The sequence below is a fragment of the Leptonychotes weddellii genome, chromosome 11 (assembly GCF_054177405.1).
Source record: "Leptonychotes weddellii isolate Sample4059 chromosome 11, ASM5417740v2, whole genome shotgun sequence".
Taxonomy (NCBI): Eukaryota; Metazoa; Chordata; class Mammalia; order Carnivora; family Phocidae; genus Leptonychotes; species Leptonychotes weddellii.
In genome coordinates, this window is record NC_138379.1 from 80,047,187 (window position 1) to 80,066,831 (window position 19,645).

At 50.5% G+C, this 19,645-nt stretch overlaps 1 protein-coding gene and 1 long non-coding RNA gene across 8 annotated transcripts in view; one reads left to right on the top strand and one right to left on the bottom strand.

The window, feature by feature from the left end:
* The window catches only part of LOC145716300 (uncharacterized), a 283,741-nt gene that overhangs the window by 107,342 nt on the left and 156,754 nt on the right, over positions 1 to 19,645 (top strand). The gene's annotated exons all lie outside the window — the stretch shown is intronic.
* Positions 1 to 19,645, bottom strand: part of GRIK4 (glutamate ionotropic receptor kainate type subunit 4) — a 411,473-nt gene that overhangs the window by 66,760 nt on the left and 325,068 nt on the right. For 4 of the 7 annotated variants that reach the window (XR_014138890.1, XR_014138891.1, XM_081799269.1 and 1 more), the window contains 2 exons: positions 9,499 to 9,606; positions 2,929 to 3,132 (listed from right to left, as the gene is read on the bottom strand). Coding sequence is in view for 4 of the 7 variants with exons in the window: in XM_081799269.1 (XP_081655395.1) it covers positions 2,929 to 3,132; positions 9,499 to 9,606 (312 nt within the window). In the remaining 3 variants the exon portion in view is untranslated. Of the gene's footprint in view, positions 1 to 2,928; positions 3,144 to 9,498; positions 9,607 to 19,645 lie in introns of those variants that run through there. The other 3 variants (XM_081799270.1, XM_081799273.1, XM_081799271.1) reach the window with 2 other exon arrangements.

Here is a 19,645-nt window from a genome sequence, read left to right on the forward strand (position 1 = left end):
CAGGATCTGTGTCCTCCGAGACCATGAACGCTAAAGTCAGAGAGACCCGGGCTTCAGTGCTGACTCTCCACTTACCAGCTGTGTGATCTTTTAACCTCTCTGAGCCTCGGCTTTCTCGTCGGCAGAAGTGACAGATTTAGGGGTGGTGGGCTCGGGAGTTTCTTCCAGGTGGGACATTCCAGGCTTTGCTGTTGCAGCCTCTAAAATGTCCCTGTGTGACTTGGGGAGGAGGTCACGCAGGACAGATCCAGGCTTTAGGACTAACTTTAAACCGAGGGGAACATCTTGGCAGACATATCAAAGCACTGAACCAAGGGAAGGTGGGGTCCCAGCAGCACCCACTCTTGCCCAGGACGAACCCCAGTGGCGTTCAGACAGACTCCGGGCTGGAATGCTCTTCCTATTCTTCGACACCAGCCCCGACATCACTTCCTAAGGGAAGCCTTCCCACCCCTGCCCCCTTGCTTCTCAAGACTGGATCCTACTGCCCTCAGATGCGTTCTCATAGCTCCTTTGACTTTGCCTCCCTTGCACTTATGGTGGAAATTATATAGTAATATGATCCTTCATCAACATCTGTCTCTCACTGGTAAGATTCATGGGGGAGTATCTGTGTTCGTTTTGTCCCCACTGTATCTCCAGCATCTGGAATAGCAGAAGGTATATAATAAATAGTTATGGAATTAATGGTTTAATTAACTAATTAATTAATATTATGTAGCCAGGTCTTGATGAGACCAAAGCAGCAGTGTTTTGGCTTGAAAGATGACCTGGGATGAATTTTAAGATCCCTGGCTGATGGCCTAAGTCATTCGGTATGGAACTGCATGTCCTTGAGCCCCAGACTCCTCTCCTCCCCCTGCCAGCCCATGTCACAGCTCATTAGGGTGCTGATAAGGGGATTGGCTCTACGCTAACTTTGGCATCCCTGAAGTCACCCTACCAGTCACCAGGCAGCCCAAGGGGGCTGAAGAAACGGGCTCAAGGTGACCACATCTGTCGGGAAGAAGAGAAGGAAAAGGCTCAGCAGCTTAGCTTTCTGGGGTTTAACCACTGGGCTCCACAGTGAGATGCAGACCAGAAAACTGTTCTAGGAGGGGCTCTGGGACTGAACAGAGGAGTGGCACATCCTTTTGTGCTGCAGTAAGGGCACTGTTGGCAGGGTGGGCTCGAGTCTCAAAGAGAGCAGACAGCTCTTGGAAGAAATCACTCTCACCCCCTGCCCCTGTGAGATGCTCCCAGAGCTCCTTCTAGGCCTTCTGTTGATTGATCAGTCCTCTGTGGGCAAGCCTCACCCTGCGAGCAAGGCCTCACTTCGGAATCAGCTCGCCCTGGAGCATCCACAGTTCTCTGCACGAGTCTCGCCGTGTACCCCGCTGGGTTATTGCAAATGCTGTCTATCCTGCCAGGCAACCCCTTCTAAGCACCCCTCCTCCTCAGCTCTTAAATATCTTCCCGTGCTCCTGTCCAGATAGAACGTTTCATGACGCACTGCCAAGGACTGCTTCTTTTTTAACAGCCCGACTAACATTTTCATCCTTCAAGACTAGGACGGCAGAAATTTGTCTCATGTCCCATGTGTGGCATGTAGGAAGGGTTAAAATCATATTAATTCTAGAGATCAAGGGCAGGGGGAAAAAAAAAGAAGGAAGGAAAGAAAAGAAGAAAGCCAGGCTGAAGGGGAGGGAGATGTGGAGGGAGGGAGCATCAAAAGTAAGGGGGCAAGGAAGGGCCTGGACTGAAGGATACCTTTCTTGGTGACATCACAGTCCAGCTGCGGTGGTGAGCAGCGGTGGGAAAGAACGTGGGCCCTGGTGTTAGACAGATGTGGGTTCAAATCCCAGCCCTGTCTCATATTAACCTGCGGCTTCAGACAAGCCATTCAAGCCCTCTGAGCTTCAGATGGCTCGTTTGTAAAATGAGGGTAACAACTAGCTAAAAGGTATGTTTAAAGAGGGTTAGAGATAATGTATGTAAAGCACCCTGCACGTTAGCATTCAGAGGGAGGCTGCAGGAGCCCTGCAGGGGCTCCTTCTGCACTTGGAAAACACAGAGGAGGAGAGGGCTTGGTTCAAGGTCGCACTAAGAAGCCAGGTCGGAGCTCTCGGCACGGAGTGTCCGCCAGCAGGACCTGACCCCAAAAATTCGGTTATAGAAACATGGACAGTGAATCAGTAATGATTTAATTAATTTTTACAGGTGTTAATAGTGTGTACCAAGAAAACGAGAGATTTCCCCCTGGAAGAACTTTCTCTATCCTTGCTCTAACTGAACAGATGACTGACATTCTGTGATGCTCACCTGCATTTTAACCAAGTCCCTACATTCACTCTGGAAACCTACAGCCTGTCCAAGTGCACCTTGGCTCTGGGTCTGTGACAGCACATTAACAAGAGCAGACAAGAAGACAAAGAGCAACAAGAGAACCGTAACCATGACCAACTGTTCTGACAGTCCATCCCTTTCCCCCTATTATTTTACCCTATCTCCCCTGACGGCACCTCTCCAGTGTCAAAGTCAATGGATGTGGTGCGTTCTACCCTCTCAGGCCTGTCCAAGCTCTGCCACGGGGTGCTACCGAGCAGTGAAATAATCATAACACACAAAAGCACCAAGCTCCTCCAGAAATGGACCCCAAACCCTCAAATCCATGTTGACTGGTCAACACCTCCATTGCACCTGGGACAGGTGCTGAGCTGGGAGAGCCACAGGGCAGGGATCACGGTGGTCTTCTTCACCAATGTGTACCACCAATGCCTGGCTCGGTGCCGACTCAGAAATGATGTGCGCAATGAACAGACAACTACATGAAAAATGCGTGATTGCCTGAATACGTGGATATGAGCATGAGCATACGGCACGACCCTAGGCCCTTCCCTCTCCCTCCCCAGCCCACATCCAAGTCCAGATCATCTGCCCTTTCCTTACCCTCGCGATCAGCTCCCCGACCATTCCCGTCCAAGTGCCGTTGGCCTCAGGAACACCGTACACGCCGTCCCCGACCAGGCGGATCTTGTAGTTGAACCGGAGGATCTCTGCCAGCTCCTTGAGCATGTCCACACAGAAGCCCTCGTAGCGGTCATTGCCTTCCATCTCCTGGTGGTTCCCCTTCAGCATTAAATACGGGTTTTCCTGCAGCAAAACTGGGCAGCTGTCATTCTCATCTTAGCCCTGGTGTCTCAGCCACAAGAGATGGGGGTGCCAAGGCAGAGGTGGGGGAGGAGGGGGGAGGGGGAGGGAAGTGACTCAGGTGACGGGGGGCTACCCTGGAGGTGGCAAGGAGCTCCCCTCCCGACCTCCAGGCACTTCTCTTACCAGGAACACACAAGGGTCCCCAGTGCACACAGGGTCGAGCTGAAGCCCTTCCACCTTGTTTAAGGTCATCATCTGACCTCACCCCCCATTCCATCCCTTCCCTTTTTCCTTCCTTTTGTCTCCTGCACGCAGACCTATCACAGCGCATCATGAGATACTAGATTGCCGACAACATAGCAGGTGGGGTAAGAACACCCACTGACCATCTGCACCCCAAAGCAGAGCACGTCAAGCCATGAGAGCTCCAGGAAGAGGGGTGGGGCTCTCTGGTGAAATGTCCAGAGAAGGTTCCATGGGGGAGGCAGAACCCAAGCTGGGCTCCAGAGGGCGATGGAAGATGGATAGAGTAGGTGTGAACGGAGGCACCATAGGAAGGGGAAACATAAGACCTAGGGCATGATCCTGAGTGAGAAGGAGCATGGCCTCTTCAGGGGACAATGGATTCTCCATTCAGCTGGAGCGTACGGGGTGGCTGTGAGGATAAATTAGATGATTTAGGGTCCGATGGGCCTTGGAAGCCAGGACAGGGTGGATGCACATTGTACATACATAGTAGGGAAGCAGGGAGGGTTTGCAAGACTTAAGGGTTAAGAATATCAAGTCATAAGACAGACATCTGGGGGTGAGGGCAGACTCTCTCCTGATGTGAGACACTGAGTCCTGAGCCTAGTTTGGCTCAGGTTGTAATGCTGGGAGCTGGAAGAGACGCCAAGAGAGTCAGGCTGGACAGCAGGGTGGGTGTGGGGTGCAGAGGGTAGGGGCCCTCATGCTGGTGGAGCATGGGTGGATGACTGAGGATGGTGTCATCACTCGCATGGACGGTTTGGAAGGGAAGAGGACTTGGAACATGTTGAATGTGGGGTGCTGGTAGGCTACCCAGGAGGAAAGGCCTGGATGAATGCCTAAACTGGGGAGTGAGAGCAAGACTGGGGCAGGGCCTGGGAGGCCTCTGTAAGGAGGGGATGCCTGAAGCCGCAGGATACGTGAGGCCACCGCGGGGGAAGCACTGAGGGAGGACAGAAGAGGGACAAGACTCTCTTGTCCCTTGCTTGCACCATGGGAAGATGAAGAGTAGCCACAGAAAAGACAAAGCAGAAGCAGCTAGGAAAGCTGAGAATCAGGAAAACGTGGCCATGAAAGCCAAGGAGGAAGGAGGTTGGGGAAGGAGTGTGCAGACGGTCCCACACAGAGATGAAACAGGGCTGTGAAGGGGCACCTGGGCCAGGTGTCGCTGGCGATCCTTCTGAGGCAGGTTCAGTGGGGCCAGCAGGACTCTGCAGGAATGGGGAGCAAATGAGAGGTGCACGAGAGAAGGGACCAGAATTCTGAGAAGTTAGGGGATAAAGGAAGGCGGGAAGATTGTCTCTCCTCCTGACGGCTACCAGCCACGTCTTCCTCCAGCTTCAGCTCCCCATCTGTAAACCACTGACACCACGATTTATGATCCTCTAAACTGGAGGGTAGCTGGGGGCGGGCAGCTGAGCATGGGTAAGGGGGTGGCGATGGTATTGGAGGATGGGAGGGACTCGGGTATATTTGTAGGCAGAGGGGAGGAATCCCGGAGGAAGGAGAGATTAGCAAAGGAAGAGAAGTGCTAGCTGGTGTAGCAAAGTCCCAGGGATGAATGGAAGAAGACAGGGCCAAGGTGAGAGTGATGCTGGGAAGTGGGCCTGGAGGTGAGGTGGAGAGATGGATGAACGTGGATACAGAGAGGAGGGGAGGGGGTGGAGGGCAGGGAATCTGCCAGCCCACAGAGTTGTGTTGGTGGCAGGATTGAAGGCTTGGTGTGCAGAAGGGTTTGACAGAACTGCTCAGGGCCTGAGACAGGGAAAGAACAAGACATGAGCCCAGGGAATGTCAAGGCCCAGCTGAAGTCGGGAGGTTGACTGTAGACAGGGAGCTGGGATTGCAGGGACAACTGGGTTTGGGACAGACATGAGGTGGGAGGGCTGAGCATCATGGTGGAGACTGTGCTAGAAGCTAAGAGACGGAAGTGCTGAAATGCTGGTTTGCTGAGCTCATGCTGGGTTGGGGAAGATGGAGAGTCAGACGGACCAGAGGTCATGAGGGGATGGTATGGGAGAGTGATTTTGTGGGTGTGAAATGGGAGAGAAGAAGGCAGAAGGTTGTGTGTCAGGGAGAGGGAGCTCTGAGTTGAAGGTGATGTGGTTCTGCTTCATGACCAAGTTCACTGCCGTGTCAGTGAGATGGGCTGGACTCTGCCTTCCATACATGCTATCCTTGGCTCAAGGGTTTCTCTCTGCCCCAAGCACTCTCCCTCCTCTTCTTTTTTTTTTTTTAAAGATTTTATCTATTTATTTGAGAGAGAGAGAATGAGAGACAGAGAGCATGAGAGGGAGGAAGGTCAGAGGGAGAAGCAGACTCCCTGCCGAGCAGGGAGCCCGATGCGGGACTCGATCCCGGGACTCCAGGACCATGACCTGAGCCGAAGGCAGTCGCTTAACCAACTGAGCCACCCAGGTGCCCCCTCCTCTTCTTCTGCTTAACGTAACTCACCTCTGTCCCTGGGGTCCCATCACCTCCCCTGGTGCTAACTCACTTCTCAGAACTCCTGCTGCACTCACAGCCAGGGACCCACAGGGTCCAGTTACTCTCTAGAATGTGCTCCCCGGGAGAGTGTAAGTGGGGCCTGGATGGACCCTTCCCCTTCTTTAAGACCCTCATCTGGCTCCAGCATTAGGCACTCGTGGACTGAGGGAACAGCGCTCAAATGGCCTTAGGGACAGGGCTTGGCTGGGGATCCCACCCCTGGACTGGCAACATCCCAACCTACCTTTAATTAACCCAACGAGTTTCACGAAATTCTTCTCCCCAGATACTCTCTACTCTCAAGTTAACGTAGAAATTCACTGACATGTTCAAAGTAAACATAAAAAAGGCCAATCTTGGAGGGAGGAGATGGGTGGGAAAGTCAAAAAGTCAGAAAGGTTGGGGCTCACCAGCACTTTGGAGTATGTGGGGACCGCGTGCTGGCCTGGAGCAGAAGTCCCTGTCCTGGCAAGAGCATTGCGAGAATGGAGGGGGTAAAGCAGGCAAAAAGTTTTAACTCGGGGTCTGACACAGGCTAAGTGTCCAGGGGGTGAGAGCTACTGCTAATTCTGTGCAAATGCATCATTCACATGTCCCAAGTGTACCCCCACAACAACAGGAGACAACAGGGATGTGTGCTGAGTTTTAAGGGATAAGTCATTCCGGATTAGCGTTTGCCAAGGATAACCCACAAATGGTCCCCAGGGACTAAATTAAGATAATCATTCCTGGCGAGTTATTGACTTACAGCAGCCATCTGAAACACACATGCACAAGACAAGATCTGGGTCTGAATTGTGCTTACCGTGTTATTAAATGTCACCTGACACAGAGGGGCCCTGCTGCCACCCTTCGTGAACACACATATGCATATGTGAACAACACACACACACATACGTGCACACGTGCACATGCGCTCATACACACAGAGTCAGGTTGCCTTTCCCGGTCTAGAAACACAACCCTGTGGTCTCAGTGTCCCGGGTCCATGCCAAAGTTCTGAGCACTGTCCGAGTCCAGCCCCTGAGAGGGGAAAGAAATATAACCCAGCGTTGACCCCACGTCCCTCTCAAACCCTGGTTGGCTTTTAAGGGACATCCCCTTACCCTGTCGGAAGAAACTCCTTTATTCAAATTCTAATCATTGAGCTCCTACTTTGTGTCAGGAACCCCAATCTTTGAGGCGCTCTCATTCTAGAAGGGGAGTAGGGTGGAAGCAAACACCTCTAACAGGAGAAATGCCACAAGAGAGGTGTGTGCAAAATGCTAGACACAGGGAGAGGGCAGGAGTCAGGTTAGGGAAGACTTCATGGAAGAAGTGACATCTCAACAGAGCTTGGAAGGGTGCGCAGGCATTCCAGCTGGAAATGGGAATTAGGGGGAAGGGTATTCTGGGCTGAGGGAAGAGCATAGGCAGAGGCAGGGAATGGCATGATACGGTGAGGAAATGGCGGGCAGTCCCGGACTACCAGACCCCAAGCCACATGGAGCGGAAGCAGGTACGGCAGGCTGGGCCTGCTTATGAGGGGTCTCTATTCTAAATGCAGGGGTGGTGGGTCCTCCTTAGAAAGACCATGCTGACAAAGGGGAAGGGAGTATGGGGGGTAGACTGAGCAATTGGGAAGAGAGCCTCTAAGGAGGTCACGCTCAGGTGAAAGAGGGAAATGGGCCTCAGGTAGGTCATGCGCTTTAGGGACAGACAGCAGGGGACAGCAGAGGTAGAGAAGCCAGCAAGAGGGAAGTCCCCGCCGTCCTGCTCAGCCAGGACGGCAGCTTGCCATCACCCAGCTCAGCCAGGCTCTACCAGACCTCAGGAGGGGTGGTGGTAACACCACCAGCCTCCAATCTTTCTGGCATTTCCACGTTGGTTCAGACAGGCTAAGGCTGGAGCTGAGAGGGAGAGTGACCAAAACCCTGGGAGCTGGGACTGCTCTCTCCATCCTTTGCTCTGCATTCCCTCTGCCTAGAATATTCCCTTCCAGACGGCCGCTTGGCTCCCTCCTTCCCCAGTCAGGTCTCTACTTGGGATTTCCCTGGCTCAGTGGGGTTCACATGGACACCTGCGCTCTCAGCACCCTGACTCCCCTCCTCCAGCTCTGTCCATTCCTGGGCACCTACAACAATGCCTAGCATACAGTAGTGCCCCCCAAATATTCACTGAATAAATGCATGAAAATATTCACTGACTCCATCTCCTACCACGAAGGGAAAACTCAACAGCGTGGCATCCAAGTCCTGAAGCATTATGGGCCCAGCCCACTTTTCTGGCCTCATCCTTTCCCCCTCCACCAAGGCCTAGTTCCTGGAGAAGCTGCCTTTTTTGGCACTTCCTAAACACCCCATAATGCTGTCCTTTGTTCATCTCTCCTTCCCCATCTCTCCCCGTCTTCAGGAGCCCATCTCCAGTGTCCCTTCTTTTCTGGGGGGCTTTGCTGACCTTCCTGATGGGACGGGACCTCTCCCTCCTGCAAACCCCAGAGTTCTAGCTGTTCCCCTCTTTCCTGGCTCTTCCTGCACTCTGCCCACAGTAGATCAAAAATTCCAGTCTAATGTTCCTGTGCCCCAGGAGTTCATGAAGGTAGGGATGGAGGTCCCAGAGCCTTTTCATTATCTCAAAAAGGCTAAAGAAGCAGACACATTGGCAGACCTTGCGCAATTTGCAACGATAAGGCTGAGCAGACTAACTAGTACATCAAGTCTCTGCTTTGGGCTGGAATTATATCAACGTGGCAACAGCGGTTATCTCCTGCTGATAAGACACTGTGCCAGACCGGGAAATATGCTTGTGATTCGTTAAAAGGGGAGGGCGAGGGGAGAGGAACAAACTAATTATTGCTTAATATATGTAGTTGGGGTAATTGACAAATCTTCTAAAACCTGAGGTCTTCACAGGGGAAGAAGACGACGACCTTGGCCATGAACGCACTTGACCTGTGCCATCTACTAAATTATAACCTCTTTGAGGCTAGAGACCAAGTCTTACTCATCTTTTTGTCTCCAGGAATAAGCACAGTGCCTGACCCATGCGGAGAAGGGTTTGGTAATTGTTGACGAGAATTGAATCAAATAAAAAAGGCAGATGGTCCCTTGCTCTATAGATGGAGAACTTTCTTTTGACCATCTGGAAATGAAGAAACAGGTCATAAAAACCTACTGAGATTCGGGTACCTAATGGGGGGGGCACGCATGTTATACGGGTATCTACTGCAGGGGCGCATTTTATACACAGCAGGTGCCAAGTGAGATGGGCTGTCGTGAAAGAGTGGGGGCCACCGTGGTGGACCGGATCCAGCCGCCTGCTGGGCTTCTCCCCCACCCCCCACCCCCCCGAGTCAGAAGGTCCCCTTCCCTGGGCCAGGCACAGCCACTTTGACTGAGCGGGTGCCCCCGGAAGAGGCATCCACAAACTGTGGTGTCTCTCTACTCCATCCCTCTTCCCCAGCTGCTCTGGAACTCATCAAATATCATTTCCATATGAAACAGCAACTTGCGTTTAATTACACTGTCATAAATTGGCCTCGGTGCTGTGATTAGAGCTCCCATCTTGCGTTCCCTGGGAAGCCCGGGCGCTCCTAGAGCTGGAGGAGGCACCCCGGGGAGCTGCAGCTGGGAGGCCCGGGACCACCCCGCTTACCAGGATGGTGGTGACAACCAGGGTGGTGTTGAAGAGACTGTCGGAGACGTTGGAGGCGTAGAGGTGGCTGTCCATGCTGAGCCCGTCTGCCACGTGCCACTGGCCGATCTGAGGAGACACAGGAGAGAGGGCTGGGAAGAGATGCGGTTAGGAGGCGGCTGGGGAGCAGGGTTGCTGAGGTCATGTGCGGGCCTCCTGGGTTGGAAGGAGCTGAAAGGCCAGTCCCCTGCCTCTGGCTGGGGCCACACAGAAGCTGTAGAAGGAGGCAGGGATATGGAGTATGGAGAGGGGCTGGACGAAGGCAGGGTTACTGTTTCATAGGGTTGAGGAGGTCAGAGAAGATGGGGGGGCACTGAGAAAGGAAGGAGAGACAGGGGTAATGACCCAGGAGAGGTGAAAGAGGAAAGCAGAAAAATCAAGAATGGAATGCGTTTCAGAGATGTTCACTCACACGGAAGGGAATGAAACATGGGGAATCACATTATCTTGAGTCAGGAATGAGCCACAAAGCTCTTTTGTTTCAGCCTACCATCAGTAATTCCGATTACCTAAGTAAGAATCAGAACGGTATAGCAGAGAGAACCAGCATATACTTGGCCCTTCAGTGAATGTTGCTTGAGCTGTTCAATAGGTGAATGAACCGGAAGTGGGAAGACCCAGGTTCTCATCCTGGTTGATTAACTTACCAGCTGTGAGAACCTAGGCAAGTTACTTAAATCTCTCCGAATCACGGTTTCCCCATCTATCAGTGGGGTTGCTAATGTTTGCCCTCAGAGCCAACCGAGATCCTGGATGCACCAGTTTGACGCTAGATTATTCAGCCCAGCCCAGGGGCATGGGTCTCAAATGCATAACCTCCAAAAATTGACTGACCCCCTCTGAGCATGTCTCCTCATCTATAAAATGTGAATAAATCACAGAAATGTCATTGGGTCCTTGTGAGAATGTATTTGACACTATTTTCCTTCCTCTTCCCCATTGTCTTCAAGGGGGGGAAATGCACAGTTGACTCAGTTCTCCATTCTAGAAAGTCACCTATACTTAAACTCAACCTCATTGGGTTTTTAGATGGTTTGTTTTCTCAGTGGAACCCCTTTTATAAATATGCATGCCTCTGTGTGTGTGTGTGTGTGTGTGTGTGATACCAATATATTTCTACTAGCCAGAGCCCCTGGCAAATCATTTCTGTTGCTGAGTGTTGGAGGTGGGCAGCCAGGAGACATGGCTGACAGCTATCTGGAAACCCAATGAAATGCACACATCCACCTCTGCCAGGCACCTCCAGGCACCAGCAGCAGCTTCCCTGGAAAACCCTCCCAAGTTCCATGGATTCACCAGAGCTGGGCTCCGGGTTCTTCTTGTGAAAAATCGAACAACAATGAAGACATATCTCACCCTTGGCCCCTGCCCCCACCCAGTAGGGTGTTGGGGAGCAGTAACCCTCTCTCTGTCATCATGGTCTGCAGCTTGAAGAGGGCAGAGCCAAGCTATGATGGTCTCAGAGGTGAGCCTTTCATCTGCCAAAGGGGAGATGACCCCAAACTCCCCTCCAAGCCCCTATGAGGATGTCACTTGGAGAGGGGTGGGCAGCTTTTTCCACGTCTGCAAGGGCAGAAGGGTCCTGAACATACACTCGTTCATTTCTAGTTTACAAGCAGAGTCTCATGCATAGCCACATGGGAGGCCCCATTTGACAGATAAACAAACTGATGCTGAGATAAGAGTCCCTCCACCTTGTCCTAGGGTTGCCTCACCCATCAGCTGAGAGGCCCGAGCTTCAGCCCCAGATGCATCTTCCCAAGCAAGCCTTCATGGCCATCCTGTCTGGCTCTTCCAGTGTCCTACTGCACATTTTCGTTTGCCTGTCTTGCCCACTAGCCTGTGTGGGGCTGGCTGGTTTATGCTCATACCCTAACATCTTGCTTGGGGGCTGGTACTTGGAAGCAGGGGAAGCCAGCATTTCATATCAGCAGATTGCTGCTGCCGATGGAGTGTGGGCAGAAGGCGAGTGAGCCCCCACTAGCTCTCTGGAGCACCTACTGCTTCTGGAAGGGGCCAGCCACATCAGCTTGTTGCTGGAGCCCCCCTACCTGCCTCTCTCTGCAGGGGATATTGGGTGGGAAGGATGATTTTCAAGCACAGAGTGGAAGGGGACAATAGTGACGAGACACCTGTTGGGCTAGATGTGTTCTATCATCTCTTTGAACTCTCTCCCGAACTTTGTGGAGAGTGCCGACATTTTGATTTATGAGGAAACCAAGGCTCAGAGAGATTTAGCGGCTTGCCTAAGGTCACCCACCTAGTAGTGGTGCACGGGCTTGAATCTGGAGTTGTCGGACTCCTAAAACGAGACTTGCCTGTCTCTGCTGCTGTCTCTTGGGCGGGGATGTCAACATGGGCTCCATGAAAGCGGGCCCGGCGAACCAGAGAAAGCAAGAACCCTGGATAGCCTTTCTCTCTTGGGTTTTTACACTCCATTTCCAATGTCAAGTGAGATGACTCTTCTCTTGGAGGCTCATTTCCCTGTCTTCAAAAAGGCTAGAATTGGCTCCCAGTGGTCTCTTAGGGTGGGAAGGGCCAGATTTAGATAGAAGGACATAAAGAACAATTGGGCTGGATGTCAGCATTTGGACGTGTGAGACAAAGACTGAACTTCTTAGAGTCCTATCTGTCACCTCAATGTGTATTTCACACCAGAAGGGCCAGCAAGACCTCAGCTCCGCCCACCCCTACTTTCCCACCTCTGCTGTTCTCAGGGGACCCGATTTTCACTACCCACCTGCCCCAGCCCCAGACTCCCTCATCTTACCCAAGCCATCAGATAGGTTCCCACAAAAGCCAGGGATAGAAATGATTTACCCGGAGCCAGATCTGACAGTCGGAGCAATGTGTCCCCCCCACCGCCGCCAACCTCTGGGGACACAGCAAAGAGAGCCCCTAAGCTCTAGTCAGGAAATGAATCTCCCACCCACCCTCCCATTAGACCCCAAGAAATTAATAAACTCATCAGATGCAACAAAGTGGCTTGGCAGCTATCACCCAGCGCAATCTAATTGCAGAAAGGCGGTGGGAGGGAAAGCGAGAGACAGAGCCGGGCGCCCTGGGATACTGGCTAATTTCCCCACCCACTGGGCACCTTCCACACCACACACATGCCAGGGGTGGGCAGGAGACACAGCTCTCGTGGCTGACAATCTGTTGCTCTGCCTCCAGCCGGATTCCCTTGCTCCACCCTGCTGACACCTGCCCCCCAAACTTCCTGCAGGAACAGCTGTTTTGTCAGCCTCTTCCACATGCCTTCATGTGCCAGCCTGATTATGTTCAAATGATGTCGTCCCGTGGCCCTCTTTCTGTACTTTCTGTCTCTCCTACTTGCCCTGCCTTTGTACCATGTCCATGGACTTGGATGACGCTGTGATAGCCTCGACAACACCTTAATGCAGGTAAGAAAAAGGCACCTTCCGCTGGGCCGATGTGGCCACGCAGGTGCACGGCTGGGCGTGCTGGATTCCATCCTGTCCTCACTCTTGAGCTCTGCACCATCTGCACTATGAATGCAGTGGTCCCAGGGTGGGAGGACCTGAGTTTAACGTGGCTTCTCTGTTGATGAGCTGTGTGACCTTGGGGAAGTTACTCAATCCCCCTGAGCCTCAGTTTCCTCCATCTACAAAATGGAGGTGACAATAGTGATTATCACCCCACAGACTACTTAACGAGACTAAAGGAGATGGTACGTGTGTGAGCACTATGCAAGCATTCGTTAATTTACTTTTTAATGCCATGGTCTGAGACAGAAGGTGGGATCTCTCCCATGCCCCTACTGCAGGCTTTACTGACCCAAGTCACAGAGCTGGTAAGTGGAAGAAAACAGGACTCGAGACAAGGCCAAATGTGCTGCTTCACGGAGATCATAATGTTTACAATGAATGTGTACCTCTTCTCACAACTGACTCTGATGCTCCCGGGAGAAACATCTCATGATCGGAGATGTCTGTAATACGAACATGTCTGTAAATAAAGGATATGGGATGTGTCTGTGTGTACGTAGAAGGTATCCTTCATCCAACATTCCTAAAGGACGCAGGATTCACGTTAATTTCTGTTCATATGAATTAATAATAATCTTGCTCCTTAAGCACTAAAATTTTGGAGATTTTAATTATTTATTTGAAAGCACTGTTCCCAAAAATTCTTTCAAAGAGAATTACATGTTCCACGGTCCTCTTAAATAGAGTGAGAGTCTTGGCCTTAATTCAGTGTCATCGTTATGAAGGCAGTGCTCTGATACAACATTGCTCTGCGTTACTGCAATGTGGATGGCCACTTGCCTTCATTTCTGTGCTTTGATAAGTTAATTTATCCACTTCTCAGAGCGTCTCTTCTCCTTGTGAACTGTCACTCGGGACTGCTGTCAGGATAGCTGCGTCTAAGCCCTGGGCGAGCAACCAAGGGACCAAACTCGAAAGAACTGCCATAAGGAGAACACAGATGAGGCCGGATGGGATGACGGGGCTCCAGTGAATGGATTCCGGGGCATCAATACAGACTACCCACAGTCCTTTGCAAAGGCCACTGCTGGACAACTGAAGGAGTGTTGGAGACCTGCATTTAATCTGGGTGTGACCCTGGGTCAGTGTAAGCAAGCTGATCACTCCCTCAGCAATCCGCCTTGGGAAATGTTTATCCAGGGCCATGACCCCAGGGGTCCCCTGCTGCTTCCTGAAAGAGCTGGTAGCATGTCACGTGGGGTGGGGAGGCCCATGTTAGCATCTATTCTGTGGCCACGGGGCCCAGGGGCCCTGAGCAAGTCAGCAAACTTCCCCGAGTCTCCCCCTTCCCTGGCCTCCACTCTCATCCTAGTTCCCACTGAGCTCCCCTTGGACAAGGTGACACTCTGGCCCTTTGTTCTGTTTTCCACCCAGCAGAGGGCAGTTGTCTCGACACAATCTACAATATGACCCCACTAGCTCCCAGCTTAAAACCCTGCAATTCTTCCCATTTTGGTTTAAGGACAGAGATCCTTCCCACAGCCTATCAGGCCCTGCAAGGCCGGCCTCTGCCCACTGCCCATGCTCATCCCACACTATCTCCGCCAGCTTTATCTGTGTGGCAGTCACACCGACGTGTTCAAGTGCAACAAGCCCCTTCTTGCCAGGGTCTGTGTGCATGACATTTCCCCTCTGGAATGTTCCTTGCTGCATACCCACCCTGACCCCAGGCCTCATTCAGCCATTCAGGGGTTGTCAAACCATGGACTACAGGCGAAACCTGGCTCATTGCCTGTTTTAGGAAATAAAGTTTTATTAGCACACAGCTACACCCGTTCACTTACGTATTATCGGTGACTGCATTCATCTACGAGGGTAGAGTTGCAAAGTCTATTTACCATCTGGACCTTCAGAGAAGTTTTCCAAACCCTGATCTAGGCCACACCTGTGAATCCTTCAGGCTGCAGGTCAAAAGTCACTCCTTCCAGGAGTCCTTTCTTTCCTTTTTCTCCCAAAGTCAAACTTCTCCCCAAACCATCTTCTCTTCCCTTTCCGAGCATTTGTCTCAGGCTCTAATTATATACTCAGCAACAAGACCATTGCTCACTGCCTATCTTTCTTGCTATGCCACCAAGGGCAAGCCCTCTGCTGTCACCTGAGGAGGTCGGTCCTGCCCAGAGAAGCCATGCGGGCCCCTCCCCAACAGCCCTCTCAGGCCTGCCTGGAATCAATCACTCAGGGCTGTCATTTTGCCCATTTGTTCTCTCCCAAGTAGGTAAAAAGGGATTCATTTTTAAAGCCCCGAGGGATTTCCTCACATCCTTGCCTGTGTCTGTGGGTATGTACTCTGTAACATTTAACATTTTATGTACATTTGGGTGATTGTTCTTTGCACTCTGCGCTGCCGGGATCTAGCTCCTAGAGAAGCTGACACCACTCCCAGGCCAGGCAAGCCCTTCTGCTCCAGAGCCAGAGTCTGCAAACACTTACTGATCGCCTTTGCATGCTGGGCACTCAGCCACCGGTTTGCTTACATAAATTTCCCTGATTCTGTTATTTTTCCCACCTGAGAGATGTAGACACTTCAGACAACAGTAATAATGCTTAATATAGGCACTTGATACAAGTTACTATTGAATGACTGAATGAATTAATGAAAGAATAAAAGAAATGGAGACTCAGGGATGTCAGACAACTTGCTGTGGATTCCAGCTAATAGAAGGTTAAACTGGGATCTGAAGCCATGTTCTATTTACTACTATTACTGTCTGGTCAAGTTGGGGCAGGTGTAGGCTATCTTGATCTTAGGACCTGGGCCTTTCCACATACCTCTCTGATCACTAAACTTGTTCTTTGGACAACACAGCCCTGAAGAGAGTCTCCTACAAGACGCCACAAAATCGAGGCCAAGGTGCAGGGAGGTTGCTTGACACAAGGGGACGCAGGGTTGGGGGATGCAACCGGAAGACCCACATTTTCTTTCCTACTCTGCCATGCATAAGCTGTGTGATCTTGGGCAAGTCACGTAACCTCCTTAAATCTTTCTCATCTGTAAAATGGAAATAAATGAACCCACTTGCCCATAGCACAGCACTGTTGTGGATAATCAACTGAGAGAATGTTATGATGACTTTTGATGAGCCAAAAGAAGCCATGGGAATGGAAGATAACAGTACTACTGTCTGTCTGGTAGCAATGAGGCTGACCAGAAATCAGATTTGACTTCAAGTTCATCATGCCCTTGCCATGTGGTTTGGGAAGTCAATTTTGCTACCTAGAAGGTAAGGGTAAGTCTTCCTTCCCTTCTCCACTTGCTGCGATGATTTGAGGTAATCCCAGATGTGACAAAAGTTTAAAGACCTATCCAAATGCAAGCTCTTTTTTTATTCCAGATCCTTGTTCTCTGGGACCATCCAAAGTTGGAAAACCATAACCAAGGACTCATTTTTTTTTGACCTCGGGTTCAGGGTTTGAAGTTGAAATTCTCACGAGGAAGGATGCATACAGTAATACATGAACATCTCCTTGAGTGCACAGAACTGATTTTGACCTACAGGCAGGACAGACGACAGTCAGGAATGAGACACTATGGCTAGAGATCCCCGGAATTAATGAAGATTGAGTTACAGTTTCAGAGTCTACAGTACAGGGCTGTACCTGGCTTGACTGAAGGTCAGTTCAAAGGCTTGTAATGTAAACCCCTACCGTAAATACCCCTGGCATGAAGGAATTAAGCATTTATTGAATTTACAAATGATATCTCCAATCTTAAAGTTTAGTTTACACGGGAGACTGGGTCACAAGGACGGACCCAGTTGACTGTCTGAGGGGGTGATTTAGGGAACAAAAGGCATTGCTGATGTTGGCCAAAGACCTTGTTCTCTTAGCCAAGATATTCTTTTAACACAAAATATATGCTTACATACAGAATGCTGTGAAAATTCAGGATCAAACGACAACAACAGCAGGGCGCCTGGGTGGCTCAGTCGTTAAGCGTCTGCCTTCGGCTCAGGTCATGATCCCAGGGTCCTGGGATCGAGCCCCGCATCGGGCTCCCTGCTCCGCGGGGAGCTTGCTTCTCCCTCTCCCATTCCCCCTGTTGTGTTCCCTCTCTCGCTGTGTCTCTCTCTGTCAAATAAATAAATAAAATCTTTAAAAAACAAAAAAACAAAACGACAACAACAGCAAATACCAAAGGCAAGAGATCAGAGACAAGCCCTGAGAAAACTGGGATGACTTTGCATGAAAGGAATGTCCACCTGTGCTTTATTAAGCCACGACTCAGTTGGTCTAAGGCAGTGTTTTGTTCGAGTGTGGCTGCTTCCCATTAGTGGGTTCTGAAATCACTTTGGTGGGTTAAGAACTGCACCTTAACAATGAAATCGAAATCCAGACTAGATCAGAGAGTACAGCCCATGGCAGGGGCCACCATGCTTCATAAGCTCTGGGTTCAGTTACATACAGGCAGGTGTCCATGTGTTCCTGAGTTGCAACCCATGTGCAAGTCACGCTCCCAAAGTATGAAAGTGCCTGGAGCAAAGGATGTGGACACCTTGCCTGGTCACTATAATCAGCCCCTAGCAGAGCTCCTGGAACAAAGCTGATGCTCAATAAACACATTTTTGGCAGCCATAAATTCCTAGTCCTCATCACGTATAACACAAGGACTGACTCTAAGAAAATTATACAAGCTAATACTTTTGAACACTTCCCGCAGGCCAGATACTAGACTAAATGCTTTACATTTGTCATCTTATTTAATCTTCCCAACCACACTACTAGGGAGATACTGCTACCATCCCCATTTTACAGACTTGAAAACTGAGACTCGGGAAGGGTAAGTTAGTTCAGATTCAAACACAGGCAGGTGTACTGGACTACACTGTCCCTGAGATACTAATTCTCCCAGGCTATGGAGCATAACCATTTAGTAAACATCTGAATTGTTATTTGCTACAAAGTTCCTGTCTGAGAGTCCACATCCCTGAAGTCAGCTTTTGCTTTTCCCCGTCTTTGATTCTGACTTCCATACCTGGAAGAAGTTATGTATTTATTTATTTGAGAGAGAGAGAGAGAGAGAGACAGTGCATGAATGGGAGGGTCAGAGGGACAGGGAGAGAGAATCTCAAGCAGACTCCGTGCTGAGCACAGCACCTGATGCGGGATTTGATCCCAGGACCCTGAGATCATGACCTGAACCAAAACCAAGAGTCGGATGCTTAACTGACTGCACCGCCCAGGTGCCCCACAACAGGATATTTAAATAAAGCTTGAGGAAGAGAACAGTGGAAAAAGTAAAGCTGCAGGAGTTCCAGCTTCCCAATCTGGCTCTGCCATCAACCGGCTCGGGTCTCAGAGTCTCACACCAGACCACTAGCTCTAGGAGGCCCTTGCTCAGGTGAGTCATGCTCCCCATTACTTGGGGGATGCCCACCCGCTCTGACTCAGTCAAGTCCCCATTACAGGGACTCACGCAGAGGGCCCTATGCTTCTCCTTTGCAGCACGCATCATGCTTGTAATCATATAATTATTTCAGTTATTATTTGTTTCGGGCCCATCTCCCCCCACTACACAGTACACTCCATGAATGATGAGGCTCTGTCTTGCTCCCTAATACCCCTAATGCCTAGCAGGGAATCAGTGTTTAGTAAACAGTTAGTGATTGCATTCATAAATTCCCCTATGTAGCTCTAGCTCCCAGGACAGTGCCTGGCCTATAAGGTATAATGGGTGCTCGATAAACATCTGCCTAATTGTATTATGAAATTCCTTCGGGCAAGTCACTTGTTTTAGTCTTCAGTTATCTCACCTATAAAAGAAGGATATAGTGCAGTCCTATCCAGCTCTAACCTGAATTCCTAAAAATGATGGCTGTATTTATAATGTGGTATGGTTTTTCAAAGTGCCTTGGGGGCAAAGCCAGGGAGAGACAGGCCCAACAGGGACAACACAGAGCCTTTGGACAGGTGACCAGAAGCTCAGCTGCACAGGCTCGAAGATGAAGTACCATGAAGGTGGCCACCAAGAAGGGGGTGTGAGGAAGGGCCCTCTCCCTCCTGCCATGAAATAGCTCTCCCTATGCCCTGTGGCTGACACCTGGCATTCCTCCAGTAGAGCCTGGTCTTGGAGCCAAGACTCCGTTTGGTTAACATGCAAATAAATTGGCAGCGTTAGCACTGCTCCATTGTGGACACCATTGACAAAGGGATGGCTGGTTTGATGTGAGGGAAGACAGTACTCTTCCACTCAGACCACACCTGAAATACTGCAAGTTGTTCCAGACACTGCTCTTTAAGTGATTAATGAGTGTATTCCAAGGATACTGACCAGGAAGGTGAGAAGACTGAAGTCATACTATGTAAGGAAAAAGGAAACACAGACAATGGAAAGGATAGAATAGATGTGTGGACCAAGGAAACAGAAATAAGGACAAAAGGAAAAGGCTTCAGAAAGAAGGAATTTTGCCCAAAAGATAGCAAATCTTTCTAACAGTGAGAGCTTTCTACTTCCTATAAGTAGTGAGTTCCCCGACACGGGAGGCCTTCAAGCACAGACTCTACTTCATGAGAACACATTTGCAAGAATCCAAACATCTGATTAAAGCAATGGTCTAGAGGACCTTTATTTTTCGTTTTGGCCCCAGGACTGTAGGATCTAG